The sequence below is a fragment of the Leucoraja erinacea genome, unplaced genomic scaffold (assembly GCF_028641065.1).
Source record: "Leucoraja erinacea ecotype New England unplaced genomic scaffold, Leri_hhj_1 Leri_1319S, whole genome shotgun sequence".
Taxonomy (NCBI): Eukaryota; Metazoa; Chordata; class Chondrichthyes; order Rajiformes; family Rajidae; genus Leucoraja; species Leucoraja erinaceus.
The window spans coordinates 22,969-41,359 of record NW_026575582.1 but is presented as its reverse complement, the minus strand read 5'-3'; the positions used below and the strand labels follow the sequence as shown (position 1 = coordinate 41,359).

General features: G+C 48.8%; 1 protein-coding gene across 2 annotated transcripts; it reads left to right on the top strand.

Moving 5' to 3' along the window:
* The first annotated feature begins 121 nt into the window (after positions 1-121).
* Positions 122-16,521, top strand: LOC129715682 (cystatin-F-like). Of its 2 annotated transcripts, none has more exons than XM_055665540.1 (4): positions 122-241; positions 12,564-12,727; positions 15,608-15,724; positions 16,320-16,521. In XM_055665540.1, the coding sequence occupies exons 2-4, from the start codon at positions 12,578-12,580 to the stop codon at positions 16,395-16,397; spliced, it is 345 nt and encodes a 114-aa protein (XP_055521515.1). In that variant the 5' UTR covers positions 122-241; positions 12,564-12,577; the 3' UTR covers positions 16,398-16,521. The 2 variants fall into 2 exon arrangements, with proteins under 2 accessions (XP_055521515.1, XP_055521516.1); XM_055665541.1 differs by lacking the exon at positions 122-241 and adding an exon at positions 266-332.
* Positions 16,522-18,391: the final 1,870 nt, after the last annotated feature.

The window sequence follows — 18,391 nt, the reverse complement described above, 5'->3', positions numbered from 1 at the left end:
TTTCATGTGGCGATCTTCCGTTTGTGCACGTGGAGTTGATTGCATTAGTCGAAACAGGGCAGACCACGTGAAGGTTGCAATCTTCCACCCCCTCTCCCTCCCCCTCTCCCTAAACCACACCCTCCTACACCACAACTAGCAGCCCGTCCCACCTCATTGTGAAGCCTCCATTGGGTGAGACACAGGCTGCCAGTCAGCCAGACTCGCCCACATAAAGTGCCGGGACGTGCGGGAGGAGAGGGTGAGTTCCATCACCGCGGACAGCATGGGTGTCGTATTGGATGTGATACTGCTCACCGTGCGTCTGCTCTGTGTTCCAGCCCCTTCACATGGCAAGTATCTGATGCTTGTGGCTTCATCTACAGCACCTGTGACTGACCTTCACGGCCTGAGTCTGGCCTTCATTAGTGTTTCGGTGGAAGTGACTGCATTTGCTGCTTGTGGGGTGATGCAGTAATCAAGTTGTCGGCACCGGGTCCGCAGCTAGTCTTTCACCCAGAGTGAGGGGACTCAATGACCAGAGAACATGGGGTTAATGTCAGATGGGAAAGGTTTAATAGGAACCCGAGGGGGCAACTTTTCCACACAGAGGGTGGTGGGTGCGTGGTGTAGGAAGGAGCTACAGATGCTGGTTTAAACCAAAGATACACACACAAATGTCACCTACTCCTTTTCCCCAGAGATGCTGTCTGACTAGCTGAGTTACTCCAGCTTTGTGTGTCTATCTGTGGTGGGTGTGTGGAACGAGCTGCCAGAGGAAGTAGTTGAGGCGGGGACTATAACAGCATTTGTAGGTCGTTTTTAACAGATACATGGACAGGGAAGGTTTGAAGCATGTGAACCAAATGCAGGCAGTGGTACCAGTTGGGGCGAATGGACTGTTTCCACTGCAACTATGACTGTGAGAAGTGGGATTCTGTCAGTAGATTCTCTTTCTATCCCTCTCTTTCTCTTTCTCTCTCTCTCTCTCTCTCTCTCTCTGGGAGGATGTGGTTTCTGCTGATCTTTATTTAAACGGTGACCCTTATGCAACTGCTTGTGCTGGATGTCCCGGGTTCCAGATCTCTCTCTCTCTCTCTCTCTCTCTCTCCCCCTCGTCTGATGAAGCAAAAACACTGAGTTCTGGTGGAACTCAGCGGGTCGGGATGGAATAGGCAACCTGATGAACCTGAAACGTCGTCTGTCCATCCCCTCCACAGATGCTAACTGACCCGCTGTGTTCCTCCAGCACATTGTCTTTTTGTGTGGTTGAAGTTTCCAACACCTGCAGTTCCTTGCGCCAGTCTGCCTCCAGCAGAAATGTCGCTGCTCATTGAGAGAGAGTTTTGGAAATAGTAAATTGCACTCTTCAACACAAAAGCAACACGCTGCTCCCTCTTGAGATCCCCAGCCGGTCACGTTGGGGTGGGTAAGATGCTGGGGATCGGGAAGATGTTGAGGTTTATCATCGTCGTGTGTGTCGAGGTTTGTTCTGCATGTTATGCAAACAGATCAGATATACATAGAACTACAGAGCAGTACAGCACAGGAACAGTCCATTCAGCCCACAATGTCTGTGCCGAACATGATGCCAAGTCCCACTCATATCTCCCTGCACATAACCCATATCACTCCATTCCCTGCACATCCACAGACACAGAAACATAGAAAATAGGTGCAGGAGTAGGCCATTCGGCCCTTCAAGCCTGCACCGCCATTCAATATGATCATGTCTGATCATCCAACTCAGTATCCCATCCCTGCCTTCTCTCCATGCCCCCTGATCCCTTTAGCCACAAGGGCCACATCTAACTCTCTCTTAAATATAGCCAATGAACTGGCCTCAACTACCTTCTGTGGCAGAGAATTCCGAAGATTCACCACTCTCTGTGTGAAAAATGTTTTTCTCATCTCGGTCATAAAAGACTTCCTCCTTATCCTTAAACTGTGACCCCTTGTTCTGGACTTCCCCAACATCGGGAACAATCTTCCTGCATCTAGCCTGTCCAACCCCTTAAGAATTTTGTAAGTTTCTATAAGATCCCCCCCTCAATCTTCTAAATTCTAGCGAGTACAAGCCGAGTTTATCCAGTCTTTCTTCATATGAAAGTCCTGACATCCCAGGAATCAGTCTGGTGAACCTTCTCTGTACTCCCTCTATGGCAATAACAGTAAAATAGAACAAAGGGGAAGATACAGAGTGCAGAATATAGTTCTCAGCATTGTAGCGCACCAGTTCCAGAGACCAGATTCAAACTTTATTGCCATTGTGCAGTGTACAAGTACAGAGACAACAAAATGCAGTTAGCATCTCACCCAGAGGTGCGAGCATAGAATAATGGAACAGTAACATGTATATATGTATATAGAGTAGCAGCAGTGCAATTTGTTTTGGGAGGGGGAGATCAGTCACTGGGGGAAGGAGTGTCTGGGGGGGGGGGTGTGGGTGATTGGCAGTCACCGAGGTACAGTGTTGAGTAATGTAACAGCCGCAGGGAAGAAGCTGTTCCTGGACCTGTTGGACCAGCAACGGAGAGACCTGTAGCGCCTCCCGGATAGTAAGAGGGTAAACAGTCCATGGTTGGGGTGAGAGCAGTCCTTGGCGATGCTGAGCGCCCTCCGCAGACAACGCTTGCTCTGGACAGACTCAATGGAGGGGAGCGAGGAACCGGTGATGCGTTGGGCAATTTTCACCACCCTCTGCAGTGCCTTCCGGTCGGAGACAGAGCAGTTGCCATACCATACTGTGATACAGTTGGTAAGGATGCTCTCGATGGTGCAGCGGTAGAAGTTCACCAGGATCTGAGGAGACAGATGGACCTTCTTCAGTCTCCTCAGGAAGAAGAGACGCTGGTGAGCCTTCTTGACCAGAGTTGAGGTATTGTGGGTCCAAGAGAGGTCATCGGAGATGTTGACCCCCAGGAACCTGAAGCTGGAAACACGTTCCACCTCCGTCCCGTTAATGTGGATGGGGGTGTGCGTGCCACCCCTAGACTTCCTGAAGTCTACAATGAGCTCCTTGGTCTTCTTGGAGTTAAGGGCCAGGTTGTTGTCAGCGCACCATGCTGCTAAGTGCTGGACCTCCTCCCTATAGGCCGACTCATCGTTGTTGCTGATGAGGCCAATCACCGTTGTATCATCTGTCCAACAAAGTCCAATGTCCGCAATGGGGTAGAGGTGAATCGGACAGCACCCTAGTTTACGGTAGGACCATTCAGAAGCCTGAACACAGAGGGGAAGAAGCTGTTCCTGAGTCTGGTGGTGTGTGGTTTCCTACAGATTATAGTTGATACAGGGAAGTAAATGGGATGTTTTGTTGGGTGTGTGATGGCCAGCATCGATGGGATGGGCTGAAGTGCCTGTTTCTGAGGTACACAAAATTGCTGGAGAAACTCAGCGGGTGCAGCAGCATCTATGGAATTGGGAGAATTCACTGTTCATGCCCGCAGGATGCAGACTGTGGGCATGAACATTGAATTCTCCCAATTTTGTTATCCCTTGCTGTCTCCTCCCCTTCCTCAGCCCTCGGGCTGTCTCCTCCCATCCCTCAGCTCCCGGGTCCTCCTCCTCCTTTTTCCTTCCTTCTCCCTGCCACCCCCTATCAGTGTGGAGAAGGGTTCCGGCCCGAAACGTTGCCTATTTCCTTCGCTCCATTAGTGCTGCTGCACCCGCTGAGTTTCTCCAGCAATTTTGTGTACCTTCGATTTTCCAGCATCTGCAGTTCCTTCTTGAACACGGCCTGTTTCTGACCCTGACATGACAAAGTCCATCTCCCCACCCTGAGCCCAGAACCAGTGGCACAAGTGACTGGACCATCAGGCTGGAGCCCAGAGAGGAGCAGAAATTCTGGTGAAGAGGTGGTGTGTGGAACAGAACGTTGCACAGCTTGTCGGAGGAGGCGGGAGTGGGAGGAGAGGGGTGGGGGGGGGGGGGAGGGGGGTGAGCAGACGGGGAGGGGGGGGAGGCAGTCAGTTCTGCCGTCTCTCAGTCACCTCCCAGCCCCCTGCTCTAAGCCTCTCTCATCATCACCCCCACACTAACTGAACATACTTCCTCCTCCTAACCACAGGTCTGTTGCTTCCACTGAGCCAAGTTTACAAACATTCTTTCATTCAAAAACAGACACAAAAAGCTGGAGTAACTCAGCGGGACAGGCAGCATCTCTGGAGAGAAGGAATGGGCGACGTTTCGGGTCGAGACCCTTCTTCACACTCTTGAGTCTCGAAAACGTCACCCATTCCTTCTCTCCGGAGATGCTGCCCGTTCTGCTGAGTTACTCCAGCTTTTTGTGTCTATCTTTGGTTTAAACTGTCATCTGCCATCCCTTCTTACATAATTCCTTTAATCCGATCTGCAGTTACAATTTCCGCTACCCTAGGCTGAATGGCCTAACTGCAGACACAATGAACAGCAGGTGCTGGAATCTTGAGCCAAACACAAACTGTGGAGGAACTCAGCGGGTCAGGCAGCATCTATTCATAAGTGATGGCAGCAGGAGTAGGCCAATCAGCCCATCAAGTCTACTCCGCCATTCAATCATGGCTGATCTATCTCTCCCTCTTAACCCCATTCTCCTGCCTTCTCCCCGTAACCTCTGACATCCGTATTAATCAAGAATCTATCTATCTCTGTCTTTAAAATATTCATTGACGGCCTCCACTGCCTTCTGTGGCAAAGAATGGTGCTTTAATTCTGAGGCTCTGACCTCTGGTCCTAGACTCTCCCACTAGTGGAAACATCCTCTCCACATCCACTCTATCCAAGCCTTTCACTATTCAGTGCATTTCAATGAGGTCCCCCCCCTCAACCTTCTAAGCTCCAGCGAGTACAGGCCCAGTGCTGACAAATGCTCATCATATGCTAATCCACTCATCATGGAGGGAATGGGCAGAGGATGTTATGGTCAGCTGATAGGGGGTATCGTTCAGTTTAGTTTACCTTGATGGTTCTGAACTTTGACCTGAGTATATGTGTACAGCATAAACATTACATAGAAACATAGAAATAGAGAAACATAGAAAATAGGTGAGGGCTGAATGCTTTAAAGAGAGAGTTAGATACTCTTATGTATAGTGGAGTTAAGGGATATGGAGAGAAGGCAGGAACGGGGTACTGATTGTGGATGATCAGCCATGATCACATTGAATGGCGGTGCTGGCTCGAAGGGCCGAATGGCCTACTGCTGCACCTATTGTCTATATATCCCCACTGACCCACAGCCTAATGCTTCACACTGTTCTGTCATTTTCACAGAGTCACACAGCGCAGAAAGTGTGTGGGCGGCAAGACTCACGTCGCAGCGGCCTCTGCAGTCCGTCTGTCTTTTTATTATTTTTTGTCTCGTTTGAATGTAGTTTTTATTTTATTTTTTGTGTATGTGTATGTGTGTGTGGGGGGGGGGGGACTTTTTAAGTCTTTCCCCTGCACGGAGAACCCGACCTTTTCCCTGTCGGGTCTCCGTTGTCGTTGGGGCCTAGCACCGTGGAGCGGCCTCCAGCAGGAACGACCCGGGGCTCCAGTCGCGGAGCCTGCGGACCTACTCACCATCGTGGAGCTGGCCGAGTTCGGAGCGGGAGGAGCTGCGGTGGCGCTCGGCTGCGACCCGACCCCGGAGATTCGGAGGCTCCAACCGCAGGTCTGGTAGACAGTAACACCGGGAGCCCGCGGGTCCCTGCTGAGAGACCACTTTTCGGGGCTTCCGCAACGGCGACTTCACCCGCCCGAGTTGCGGGGTTGAAGAGTACCTGGAGCGGGGCCTTACATCACCGCCCGGCGCGGCTTTGAATGGCTGTGGGACTTTGCTAGCGCCCGCCGGGGGCTCCAACAACAAGACCCGGAGCGTGGCCTTGCATCACCCGGCGCGGCTTTAATGGCCGGGGGACACTTACCATCGCCCGCCGGGGGCTTTGACTCTGACATCGGGAGGGGAATGGGAAGTGCAGGGGAGAGATAAGTCTTTGCCTTCCATCACAGCTAGGAGGAGATGCGCTGTGATGGCTGTTTGTGTAAATTGTGACTGCAGAAACAGCATTTCGTTTGAACCTCAATGGGGTTCAAATGACAATTCTATTGATTTCAAGTAGTCCCGGCATTCCCTCTCTCTTCATCCCTCCCCCACCCAAGTCGCACCAGCTTCAAAGCCGTCTTGTTGAGTCTCGTTGTCCGTTGATGAGGTTAAAGGTTACGGAGAGTAGACAGGAGAATGGGGTTGAGAGGGGAGGGTAGATCAGCCATGATCGAGTGGCGGAGTAGACTCAATGGGCCAAATGGCCTAATTCTGCTGCTATAGGCTGGTTTAAAAATTGCAGTCTGTAGTGTGACCACCCACACGGTCCATAGAAGATCACAGTCGTTGTGCAGTGTTCAAGAGTTGATGGTTGCTGGGAAGAAGCTGTTCTTGAACCTGGAGGTTAGGGTTTTCAGGCTCCTGTACTTTCTTCCCGATGGTAGCAGCGAGATGAGAGAGTGGCCAGGGTGGTGTGGGTCTTCAATGATGCTGGCTGCCTTGTGGCGGTTCAATGTTACAATGGCACGCAGATTATCTGCTGCTGTGAATGGGGGTGTGCTGGGTTAGATGGGAGTGAGTGGGTCTGATTGTGGGACACAGTCATTGTCGCTGAATCCTGTAGATTATTTGTTGATGTTTGCTGAGTTTTGGTGATGGTTGTGTCTGATTGAGGAGTGCTGATCATCAGATTGACCCTCGTACAGCAACATAGGGTCCCTTCACACCCACACTGGAGAGAGGACCACAAATTAGTCCAGAATCTATTATTATTAATAACAATGCAGATGTTAGAAATCTGAAATAATGCAAAATTGCTCAGAACAGTCAGCATCTGTGGACAGATGTTTCAAAGCTGATGCACCGATCTGAAATATTAACTCTTTAAGGGCCTATGCCACAGGCGATTTTCACGGCAACTGCTGGCGACTGTCATAGTGGTAGCAGGTTGCCGAAAAAACGGTGACTGGACCCCCCTGCGACAATTTAAAACCGAGATGAGGAGAACTTTTTCACACAGAGAGTGGTGAATCTCTGGAACTCTCTGCCACAGAGGGTAGTTGAGGCCAGTTCATTGGCTGTATTTAAGAGGGAGTTAGATGTGGCCCTTGTGGCTAAGGGGATCAGAGGGTATGGAGAGAAGGCAGGTACGGGATACTGAGTTGGATGATCAGCCATGATCATATTGAATGGCGGTGCAGGCTCGAAGGGCCGAATGGCCTACTCCTGCACCTAATTTCTATGTTTCTATGTTTCTATGTAATGTCTACGACAATGTCTACAACAACCTACCACCTAGTCAACGTCCAGCAACCGGCGACCCATTAGGACGTCCACCTACGACCACATAGACGACAACCAAAGTCAACCTACGTCCACCCGCGACAAGCTAAGACCCTGTCAGCTACATAGAAACATAGAAACATAGAAATTAGGTGCAGGAGTAGGCCATTCGGCCCTTCGAGCCTGCACCGCCATTTAATATGATCATGGCTGATCATCCAACTCAGTATCCCGTACCTGCGTTTTCTCCATACCCTCTGATCCCCTTGGCCACAAGGGCCACATCTAACTCCCTCTTAAATATAGCCAATGAACTGGCCTCAACTACCCTCTGTGGCAGAGAGTTCCAGAGATTCACCACTCTCTGTGTGAAAAAAATTCTCCTCATCTCGGTTTTAAAGGATTCCCCCCTTATCCTTAAGCTGTGACCCCTTGTCCTGGACTTCCCCAACATCGGAAACAATCTTCCTGCATCTAGCCTGTCCAACCCCTTAAGAATTTTGTAAGTTTCTATAAGATCCCCTCTCAATCTCCTAAACTCTAGAGAGTATAAACCAAGTCTATCCAGTCTTTCTTCATAAGACAGTCCTGACATCCCAGGAATCAGTCTGGTGAACCTTCTCTGCACTCCCTCTATGGCAATAATGTCCTTCCTCAGATTTGGAGACCAAAATTGCACGCAATACTCCAGGTGTGGTCTCACCAAGACCCTATACAACTGCAGTAGAACCTCCCTGCTCCTATACTCAAATCCTCTTGCTATGAAAGCCAACATGCCATTCGCTTTCTTTACTGCCTGCTGCACCTGCATGCCTACCTTCAATGACTGGTGTACCATGACACCCAGGTCTCGCTGCATCTCCCCCTTTCCCAATCGGCCACCGTTTAGATAATAATCTGCTTTCCCGTTTTTGCCACCAAAATGGATAACCTCACATTTATCCACATTAAACTGCATCTGCCAAACATTTGCCCACTCACCCAGCCTATCCAAGTCACCTTGCAGTCTCCTAGCATCCTCCTCACACCTAACACTGCCCCCCAGCTTAGTGTCATCCGCAAACTTGGAGATATTGCCTTCAATTCCCTCATCCAGATCATTAATATATATTGTAAATAGCTGGGGTCCCAGTACTGAGCCTTGCGGTACCCCACTAGTCACTGCCTGCCATTGTGAAAAGGACCCGTTTACTCCTACTCTTTGCTTCCTGTTTGCCAGCCAGTTCTCTATCCACATCAATACTGAACCCCCAATGCCATGTGCTTTAAGTTTGTATACTAATCTCTTATGTGGGACCTTGTCGAAAGCCTTCTGGAAGTCCAGATACACCACATCCACTGGTTCTCCCCTATCCACGCTACTAGTTACATCCTCGAAAAATTCTATAAGATTCGTCAGACATGATTTACCTTTCGTAAATCCATGCTGACTTTGTCCAATGATTTCACCACTTTTCTAAATGTGCTGCTATCCCATCTTTAATAACTGACTCTAGCAGTTTCCCCACTACCGATGTTAGGCTAACTGGTCTGTAATTCCCCGTTTTCTCTCTCCCTCCCTTCTTAAAAAGTGGGGTTACGTTTGCTACCCGCCAATCCTCTGGAACTACTCCAGAATCTAAGGAGTTTTGAAAGATTATTACTAATGCATCCACTATTTCTGGAGCTACTTCCTTAAGTACTCTGGGATGCAGCCTATCTGGCCCTGGGGATTTATCGGCCTTTAATCCATTCAATTTACCCAACACCACTTCCCGACTAATCTGGATTTCACGCAATTCCTCCACCTCCTGTGACCCGCGGGCCTCTGCTATTTCCGGCAGATCATTTATGTCTTCCTTAGTGAAGACGGAACCAAAGTAGTTATTCAATTGGTCCGCCATATCCTGGTTCCCCATGATCAACTCACCTGTTTCTGACTGCAAGGGACCTACATTTGTTTTAACTAATCTCTTTCTTTTCACATATCTATAAAAACTTTTGCAGTCAGATTTTATGTTCACTGCCAGTTTTCTTTCATAATCCATTTTTCCTTTTATAATTAAGCCCTTCGTCCTCCTCCGCTGGTCTCTGAATTTCTCCCAGTCCTCCGGTATGCTGCTTTTTCTGGCTAGTTTGTACGCATCATCCTTTGCTTTGATACTATCCCTGATTTCCCTTGTTATCCATGGATGCACTACCTTCCCTGATTTATTCTTTTGCCAAACTGGGATGAACAATTTTTGTAGTTCATCCATGCAGTCTTTAAATGCCTTCCATTGCATATCCACCGTCAACCCTTTTAGAATTAATTGCCAGTCAATCTTGGCCAATTCACGTCTCATACCCTCAAAGTTACCTTTCTTTAAGTTCAAAACCATTGTTTCTGAATTAACAATGTCACTCTCCATCCTAATGAAGAACTCAACCATATTATGGTCACTCTTGCCCAAGGGGCCACGCACAACAAGACTACTAACTAACCCTTCCTCATTACTCAATACCCAGTCTAAAATAGCCAGCTCTCTCGTTGGTTCCTCTACATGTTGGTTTAGATAACTATCCCGTATACATTCCAAGAAATCCTCTTCCTCAGCACCCCTGCCAGTTTGATTCACCCAATCTATATGTAGATTGAAGTCACCCATAATAACTGCTTTGCCTTTGTCGCAAGCATTTCTAATTTCCTTTTTGATGCCATTCCCAACTTCACTACTACTGTTAGGTGGCCTGTACACAACACCCACCAGCGTTTTCTGCCCCTTATTGTTTCGCAGCTCTACCCATACCGATTCCACATCCTCCAAACTAATGTCCTTCCTTTCCATTGCGTTAATCTCCTCTCTAACCAGCAACACTACCCCACCTCCTTTTCCTTTCTCTCTATCCCTCCTGAATATTGAATATCCCGGGATGTTCAGCTCCCAGCCTTGGTCACCCTGGAGCCATGTCTCCGTGATCCCAACTATATCATAATCATTAATGGCTATCTGCACGTTCAACTCATCCACCTTATTACGAATACTCCTTGCATTGAGACACAAAGCCTTCAGGCTTGTTTTTACAACGCTCTTACCCCTTATACAATTATGTTGAAAAGTGGCCCTTTTTGATTTTTGCCCTGGTTTTGTCTGCCTGCCACTTTTACTTTTCACCTTGCTACCTATTGCTTCTACCTTCATTTTACACCCCCCTGCCCCTCTGCTCTTGTACCCATCCCCCTGCCACATTAGTTTAAATCCTCCCCGACAGCAGTAGCAAACACCCCCCCAAGGACATTGGTTCCATTCCATTCCAGGTGCAGACCGTCCTGTTTGTACTGGTCCCACCTCCCCCAGAACTGGTTCCAATGCCCTAAAAATTTGAATCCCTCCCCCTTGCACCATTTTTCAAGCCACGTATTCATCTGCAATATCCTCCTATTTCTGCTCTGACTGGCCCGTGGTACTGGTAGTAATCCAGAGATTATTACCTTTGAGGTCCTACTTTTAAGCTTATCTCCTAGCTCCCTAAATTCATCCTTTAGGACCTCATCCCTTTTTTTACCTATATCGTTGGTGCCAATATGCACCACGACAACTGGCTGTTCACCCTCCCCCTCCAGAATGTTCTGCAGCCGTTCAGTGACATCCCTGACCCTTGCACCAGGGAGGCAACATACCATCCTGGAGTCTCTTTTGCGGCCGCAGAAACGCCTATCTATTCCCCTGACAATTGAGTCCCCTATTACTATTGCCCTTCCACTCTTTTTCCCCCCCTCATGTGCCGCAGAGCCACCCATGGTGCCATGAACTTGGCTGCTGCTGCATTCCCCTGATGAGCAATCTCCCTCAACAGTTTCCAAAATGGTATACCTGTTTAGGAGGGAGATGACTGCAGGGGACTCCTGCACTACCTGCCTACTGCTTTGCTGACTATTGGCCACCCGTTCCCCTTCCGTCCTCTTACCTTTTACCTGCGGTGTGACCAACTCACTGTACGTGCTGTCCACGACTTTCTCAGCGTCGTGGATGCTCCAGTATGAATCCAACCGCAGCTCCAATCGTTCAATGCGGTCTGCCAGGAGCTGCAGCTGTACACACTTCCTGCAAACATAGTCACCAGGGACACTGACCATATCCCGGATCTCCCACATGTTGCAGGCTGAGCAAACCACGGGGCCAAACTCCACCGACATATCCTACTCCCAATTTAACTATATTAAATATTAAAAAAACACAAAACTTTATCTGTTAAACTTTACTAATAAATACTGTACCCTTAACTCCCAGAATCCTTACCTCCCAGAATCCTTACCTCCCAGAATCCTTACCTCCCAGAATCCTTAGCCTAAAGGCAAAAATGTAAAAATGTAAACCAATCAGAGGCTTCCTCCAGACTCCTTCTCTGGAACGTTGGCGATTTGGTCGCAGGTACTCCTCCCCCTCTCTCGGCAACGGCTCCCTGGGCCTCTGTGGAAACAAGCCCCGCGGTGTATTTTATACTTACAGCTGTCTACAACTGAAGACAACTGAAGACAATTCAGTCGCCGGTACCTGTTGCCGGTTGACATAGGTTGACGTAGGTAGTCGCCAATGGAATTCACCGGTCAGCACCGGGGACAGCCTACGTCACCCTGGCGACAACCTACATCAGCACCTACGTCAGGAGAAGTCAAGCTACGCCCATTTGGCGTCAAGCCCACTGTCGTCAACTGTCGGCGAAAATGTTTGACTATGTTGAAAATCCAGCGGTGACCAGAAAGACACTACGACTCTTTGGGTGACTGAGGAAACTACCCACGACCATACAGGTGACACCCTGGCGACCATGTGGCGACAGCTTAGTCGCTAACAAATAGCCTGAGTGCGACAGGCCCTTTAGTCATCGAGCTGTACAGCACAGAAACAGGCCCTTTGGCCCATCTTGGCCATGCAACCAGGTTGGCATTACTGGGCTAGTTCCATTTGCCTGCATTTAGTCCATATCCTTCTAAACCCTTCCTATCCATAGATCTGACCAAAAGTCATAATTGTATCCATTTCTACAGCATCCTCTGGCAGCTCATTCTAGATATGGACTTCCCTCAAGTGAAAAAGTTGTCCCTGTGGTCCCTTGTTTATCTCTCCCCTCTCACCTTAAGCCTGTGCCCTCTGGTTGTAGAATCCTCTCGCTTTGTCTGGCTGGTCACTGTGCTGGGCTGAATGTTTCCTGCATCTTGTGTCGTTATTCTCTGAGCTCAGGCCCCTGATGCAGTGACGGTCATGGCAGTGGAATCGTTCACTTGCAGATCGCTCCTCCCCCTCTCTCACTGTTGTTGTTTCTTGCAATGTTTCAGAGCAGTCTGGAGATATGGACCTTTTCCCGGGAATGCCAAGTAATATTAGTGTGGACGACCCCGCCGTTCGAAATGCCACACTTGCTGCCGTCTATAGATACAACAACGCATCCAATGATGTCTACCTGTTTAAAGTCCAGAGGATGCTAGATGCACAGGTGCAGGTGAGGTGAGAGACATTCTGGTCCCATTACAGGATGTGGAGCCTTTACAGAGGTGGTTCACCAGCGTGGTGCCTTGACTAGAGGGTATTAGTTACAGGGAGAGGTTGGACACACTCAGACTGTTTTCTCTGGAACGCCAGAGCTTGAGGGGACACCTAATAGAAATAGATAAAATTACACGAGGCATAGATAGGGCAGACAGTCAGAACACTTTTCCAAGAGTGGAACTGCCAAAGACTAAGGAAATGCTGAAGGGAATTCAGGGAACTGGGCAGCTTTTAAAAGTGTGCAGGACATGCATGTCCCTGTTAGAGTGAAGGGCAAGGAGATGGGAGTAAGGAAGCTTTGATGACCAGAGACATTGAGCCTCTGGTCAGGTTCAGAAGGAAGCATGGGACAGGTATAGGCAGCTGGGATCAAGTTTCGGCACCCGAGGAGCATATTTATGAAGGGAAGCAGGAAGGATAAGTGTGAAGAAGGGTCCCAATCTGAAACGTCGCCTATCCAGTCCCGCCACAGATGCTGCCTGCACAGTTCCTCCAGCACTCTGTGTTTAACGGGAGATTCCTGTTCTCCTTGAGTTCACTGTGACACCTTCCTGATTCTGCCTCTGTTATTGATTTCCCCTCAATCTTCCACTGATTAACTTGGATATCGACCTTGCCCTGAAAGCTGAGAATGGCTGAACTCCAGATCTCCACATATCCAGATATTATTTACTGATCAGAGGCAGCTGAGCACTTCTAACCAGTTGATGCAAATCACACCTGTAGAACCACAGCCATGTAAATAATGGCCTAGTTTCCAGATCACGTCTTAAATCCACCCTTTGCCAGAGGATGTTGAGTAGAGCACATTGAGTAGATGAGTTGGCCAGGTGGCTGAGCAATGATGGATGCAATTTAATACAGAGACAGGCAAGATGTTGCATTTTCTGGTCAAACCAGGGCAGGACTTTCACAGTGAATGGCAGGGCTCTGAGAGTGTTGTAGAGCAGAGGGATCTAGGACTGCAGGTACAATGTTCCCTGAAAGTGGCAACACATACAGATAGGGTGGTCAAGAAGGCTTTCGGCACTTTGACCTTCATCAGTTAGAGTATTGAGTACAGAAGTTGGGATGGTATCGTACAGTTGTATAAGACATTAGTGAGGCCATATTTGGAGTAATGTGTTCAGTTTTGGTCACCCTGTTATAGGAAAAATGTTGTGAAGCTGCAAAAGGGCCCAGAGATGATTTACGATGATGTTGCCAGGGCTCGAGGGCCTGAGCTGTAGGGAGCGGTTGAGTAGGCAAGGATTCCTTGGAGCACAGGAGGATGAGGAATGATATTATTAAGGTGTATGAGCATGGGGGGAATGGATAAAGTGAATGCACAGTCTCTTGCCCAGAGTGGAGGCATCAGGAACCAGGGAACAGAGGTTTAAGGTGAGAGCGGAAAGATTTAATTGGAACCTGAGGGGCAATGCTTTCACACGTGGGTATATGGAACGAGCTGCCAGAGGAGGCTTGAGATACATGGATAGGAAACCCATATTTCGAAAAATATGGGCCAAATGCAGGTAGGTGGGACTAGTGCAGATGGGACATCTTGGCTGGTTTGTGCAAGTTGGGCCGAAGGGCATGTTTCCAAACTGTATGAATATGACTCGAAACCTGTTTCACACCTTACTTTCCTATCTCTGACCTTCTAACCATTTACCTATCATCCCCCCCCCCCCCCCACCTCCCTCGCCCCCTCGCCCCCTCGCCCCCTCGCCCCCTCACCCTGCTTCTCCCCCTTTCTGGTCCCCCCACCCACCACCCTCCTACAATCAGTCTGATGAAGTCAAGTGACTTTTATTTCTATAGCACATTTAAAAGACAACTCTCGTTGACCAAAGTGCTTTACATTGGTGGAGGTACTAACGTTAGTGGTTCATAAATTAAATACAATCATCACTACAAACATATAGCCCTCGCTCAGAGGACACCAAGAAAGGATTGGGAGTAGAGATGAGTTTTAAGTCTCAACTTAAAGGAGTCGATGGAGGGGGCAGTTCTGATGGGAAGGGGGATGCTGTTCCACAGTCTAGGAGCCGCAACCGGAAAGGCGCGATCGCCCCTGAGCTTATGCCTAGACCGCGGAATGGTCAGTAACCCCAAGTCGGCCGATCTGAGGGACCTGGACCTGGTGTGGTGGGTGAGCAAACTTTTGATGTAGGTGGGGGCAAGCCCCATGAAGGGCTTTGTAGACATAAAGGAGGATCTTTAAATTTATTTGGAACCTCACAGGGAGCCAGTGGAGAGAGGCCAGAATCGGGGTGATGTGGTCCAGGGAGAGGGTGGATAGGCTGAAGAAGGGCCTCAACCTGGAACGTCACCTGTCCATGTTCTCCAGGGACCTGATCCAACCTGCTGATTTACTCCAGCACTTTGGGCCATTTTGTTTCTTAACCAGCATCTGCAGTTCTTTGTTCCGAGATAGGGATGGTCTTGGCATCATGTTCAGCGCCTACAGTGAACAGAACAAGGGGTCACAGTTTAAGGATAAGGGGAAGTCTTTTAGGACCGAGATGAGAAAAACATTTTTCACACAGAGAGTGGTGAATGTGTGGAATTCTCTACCACAGAAGGTAGTTGAGGCCACAGTTCATTGGCTATATTTAAGAGGGAATTAGATGTGGCCCTTGTGGCTAAAGGTATCAGGGGGTATGGAGAGAAGGCAGGTACAGGATACTGAGTTGGATGATCAGCCATGATCATATTGAATGGCGGTGCAGGCTCGAAGGGCCGAATGGCCTACTCCTGCACCTATTTTTCTATGTTTCTATGTTTACGTAGTGACTCTGTTCTTGTACTGTTCTATGTTAACAGAAACATCCACTTTTTTCTTTTGAAGATTGTTGCTGGTCTGAAGTATCTACTACACTTTGATATCGGAAGAACAGTCTGTCGTAAGGAACATCCATACAACTTCAAACGCTGCTCCTTTCAAACAAGCCCGTCGCTGATTAAGGTGGCAAAACCGTTTCTTTGTATTAATTTTGGTTCGAACCTGTGCTGGATAGGCTTGAGTTACGGGAAGAGGGTGGGAAGGCTGAGTCGTCTTTGGAGTGTATGAGGCTGAGGGGTGACCTTATTGAGGTGTACAAGATCATGAGGGGCATGGATAAAGTGAACGCTCACAGTCTGTTCCCCAGGGTAGAGGATTCTAAAACTAGAGGGTACAGGTTTAATGTGAAAGGGAAGAGGTATAAGTGGGAGCTCAGGGCATTCAGAGGGCAGTCTGTATCTGAAGGAGCTGCCAGGGGAAGCTACAGAAGCAAATGGAATTACAGCTTTTAAAATATATTTGGACAGATATATGAATATGAAGGGTTTCGAGGCAAATAATAATACTAACCCAGTTTGTCAACTTGGTCGGCATGGACAAGGTGGGCCGAAGGGCCTGTTTCCATGCTGTACAGGTGTGTGGCTGTAAACGAGTGTTGAGACATTATGAACAGAAAGGTTTCATTGTCCATTGTTAGACAGGTTCTGTGTGACAATGTCTGTGTCATGTCCGTCAAGGCATCTGTCCTCCCACTCATCTCCTCATCCTTCCCTTTCAGAAATACGAGTGTCACGCTGGCGTCTGGGCGGCTCCATACACACAGAAGTGGCGCGTGATCGCAATAAAATGCCTGTGAAACGCCTTGGCTTTGTTGTTCCTCTAACCCACTGCTCCACATAATACATCCAGAATAGCAACATCATCATCCTGCAAACTAGTGTAGACAAGGTGCAGATAATACAACATACAACATACAACAGTACAGCACAGCACAGGAAGAGGCCCTTTGGCCCACAATGTCTGTGCCCAACATGACGTCAAGTTGAACTGATCTGTACATGATCCATTCCCTAAACTTACTTGTGCCTATCTAAAAGCCTCTTAACCACCACTGTTGTATCTGACTGCCCCACTACCCCAGGGAATGGATTCAAGGCCTCCACCATTCTAAAACACTTTCCTCCTCTAACCTGACAGCTATGTCCTGTAGTGTTGGACATTTCTATCCTGGGAGAAAGGTTCTGACTGTCTAACCTATCTATGGCTGTGTCTACCCTAACTTTGTCCCTCATCATTTGATATACTTCTACCAAGTCTCCCCCAAAGCTCCAGCATTCCAGAGAAAACAATCCAAGTCTATCCAACCTCTCCCTGTGGCTGGAGCCTTCTAACCCAGGCCCACAACCTCCCCTGCATCAACTCTACTGGAGGCAGAGTTGACCTATACAAGAGTGATGGGTTGCACCTGAACTGGGAGGTTCGCTGGTGATACAGGGGGGAGTTGTGGGGTGACGGTTCACTCTGCCAGGTTCTTGTAGATCTCTTGTAGATCTATTGATGGTTCTTGCAATGTCCAGAGAGGTCTGGAAATATCACCACTGGCCCAGTAGTCAATACAATACAATACAATAATACTTTATAGGCCAAGTATGTTTTGCAACATATGAAGAATTTGATTTGCCAAGTACAAATAAAAAACAACAAAACACACAAAACACATTTTAACATAAACATCCACCACAGTGACTCCTCCACATTCCTCACTGTGATGGAGGCGAAAAAAAGGTTCAATCTCTTCCATTCTTTGTTCTCCCGTGGTCGGGGGGCCTTGAGCCTTCCGTTGATGGGATGACCTTACTCACGTAACCTGGGGCGTGTGGGCCCTCCACATCGGGGTGATCAGCTCCTGCAATGGGGGGGGGGGGAATCTTAGCTCCCCCACGCTGGCGATCAGATCCCGGGTTGGGGCTGTCGAACCTTTTGTGTTGTTGGAGCTCCTGACACCACGGTCTCTACCCGAGACTGCGAGCTCTCGATGGCCGCGGTTGGAGCGATCCCGGGCAAGGGATCAGCTCTGATGGTAAGTCCACGTTCCTGCAGGGGGGCTCAAAGTCAAGCCGAGCAAGGCCTCCAGCTCCACGATGTTAGGCTGCAGAGCGACTGGAGATACGATCCGAAAAACTATCACATCTCCAGCAGGGTAGTCCCACGTAATATTAGTGTGGACAAGAAGATAGACACAAAAAGCTGCAGTAACTCAGCGGGTCAGACAGCAACTTAGCAGAAATGAAATAGATGACGTTTTGGGTCAAAACCCTTCTTCAGACTGAGAGTGGGGGATAAGGGAAACGAGGGACATAGACGCTGATGTAGAGAAATATAGAACAAATGAATGAAAGATATGCAAAAAAGTAGCATTGATAAAGGAAACGCCATTGTTAGCTGTGGACCCAGGTGAAAATGAGTACAATGAGACTCGACAAGTCGAATTTGAAGCTGGTACAACTAGGAAGGGATTGGGACGGGAGGGGGGCGTTACTTGAAGTTAGGGAAGTTAGAGTTAGAACTGCTTGAAGTTAGAGGTCATACCGGTGGGCTGTCAGCTGCCCAAGCGAAATATGAGATGCTGTTCCTCCAATTTGCATTTGGTGAGTGGGGGCTGTCCTGAGGGATCCGCTCCTTCCACCATCTACACTGGGTGTCTGAGTGTCCCTTGGTGCTCCGGTTCAGAGCGCTCAGTCACCCTCCAGCCCCGGGAGGTCGTGGGCCGGGACCTGCCCTGAATCCGCCCGCACGCTGCCCTTTCGCAAGTCAGTCACGAAAAACGTTTGTATGTTCCCTCTGCCCATG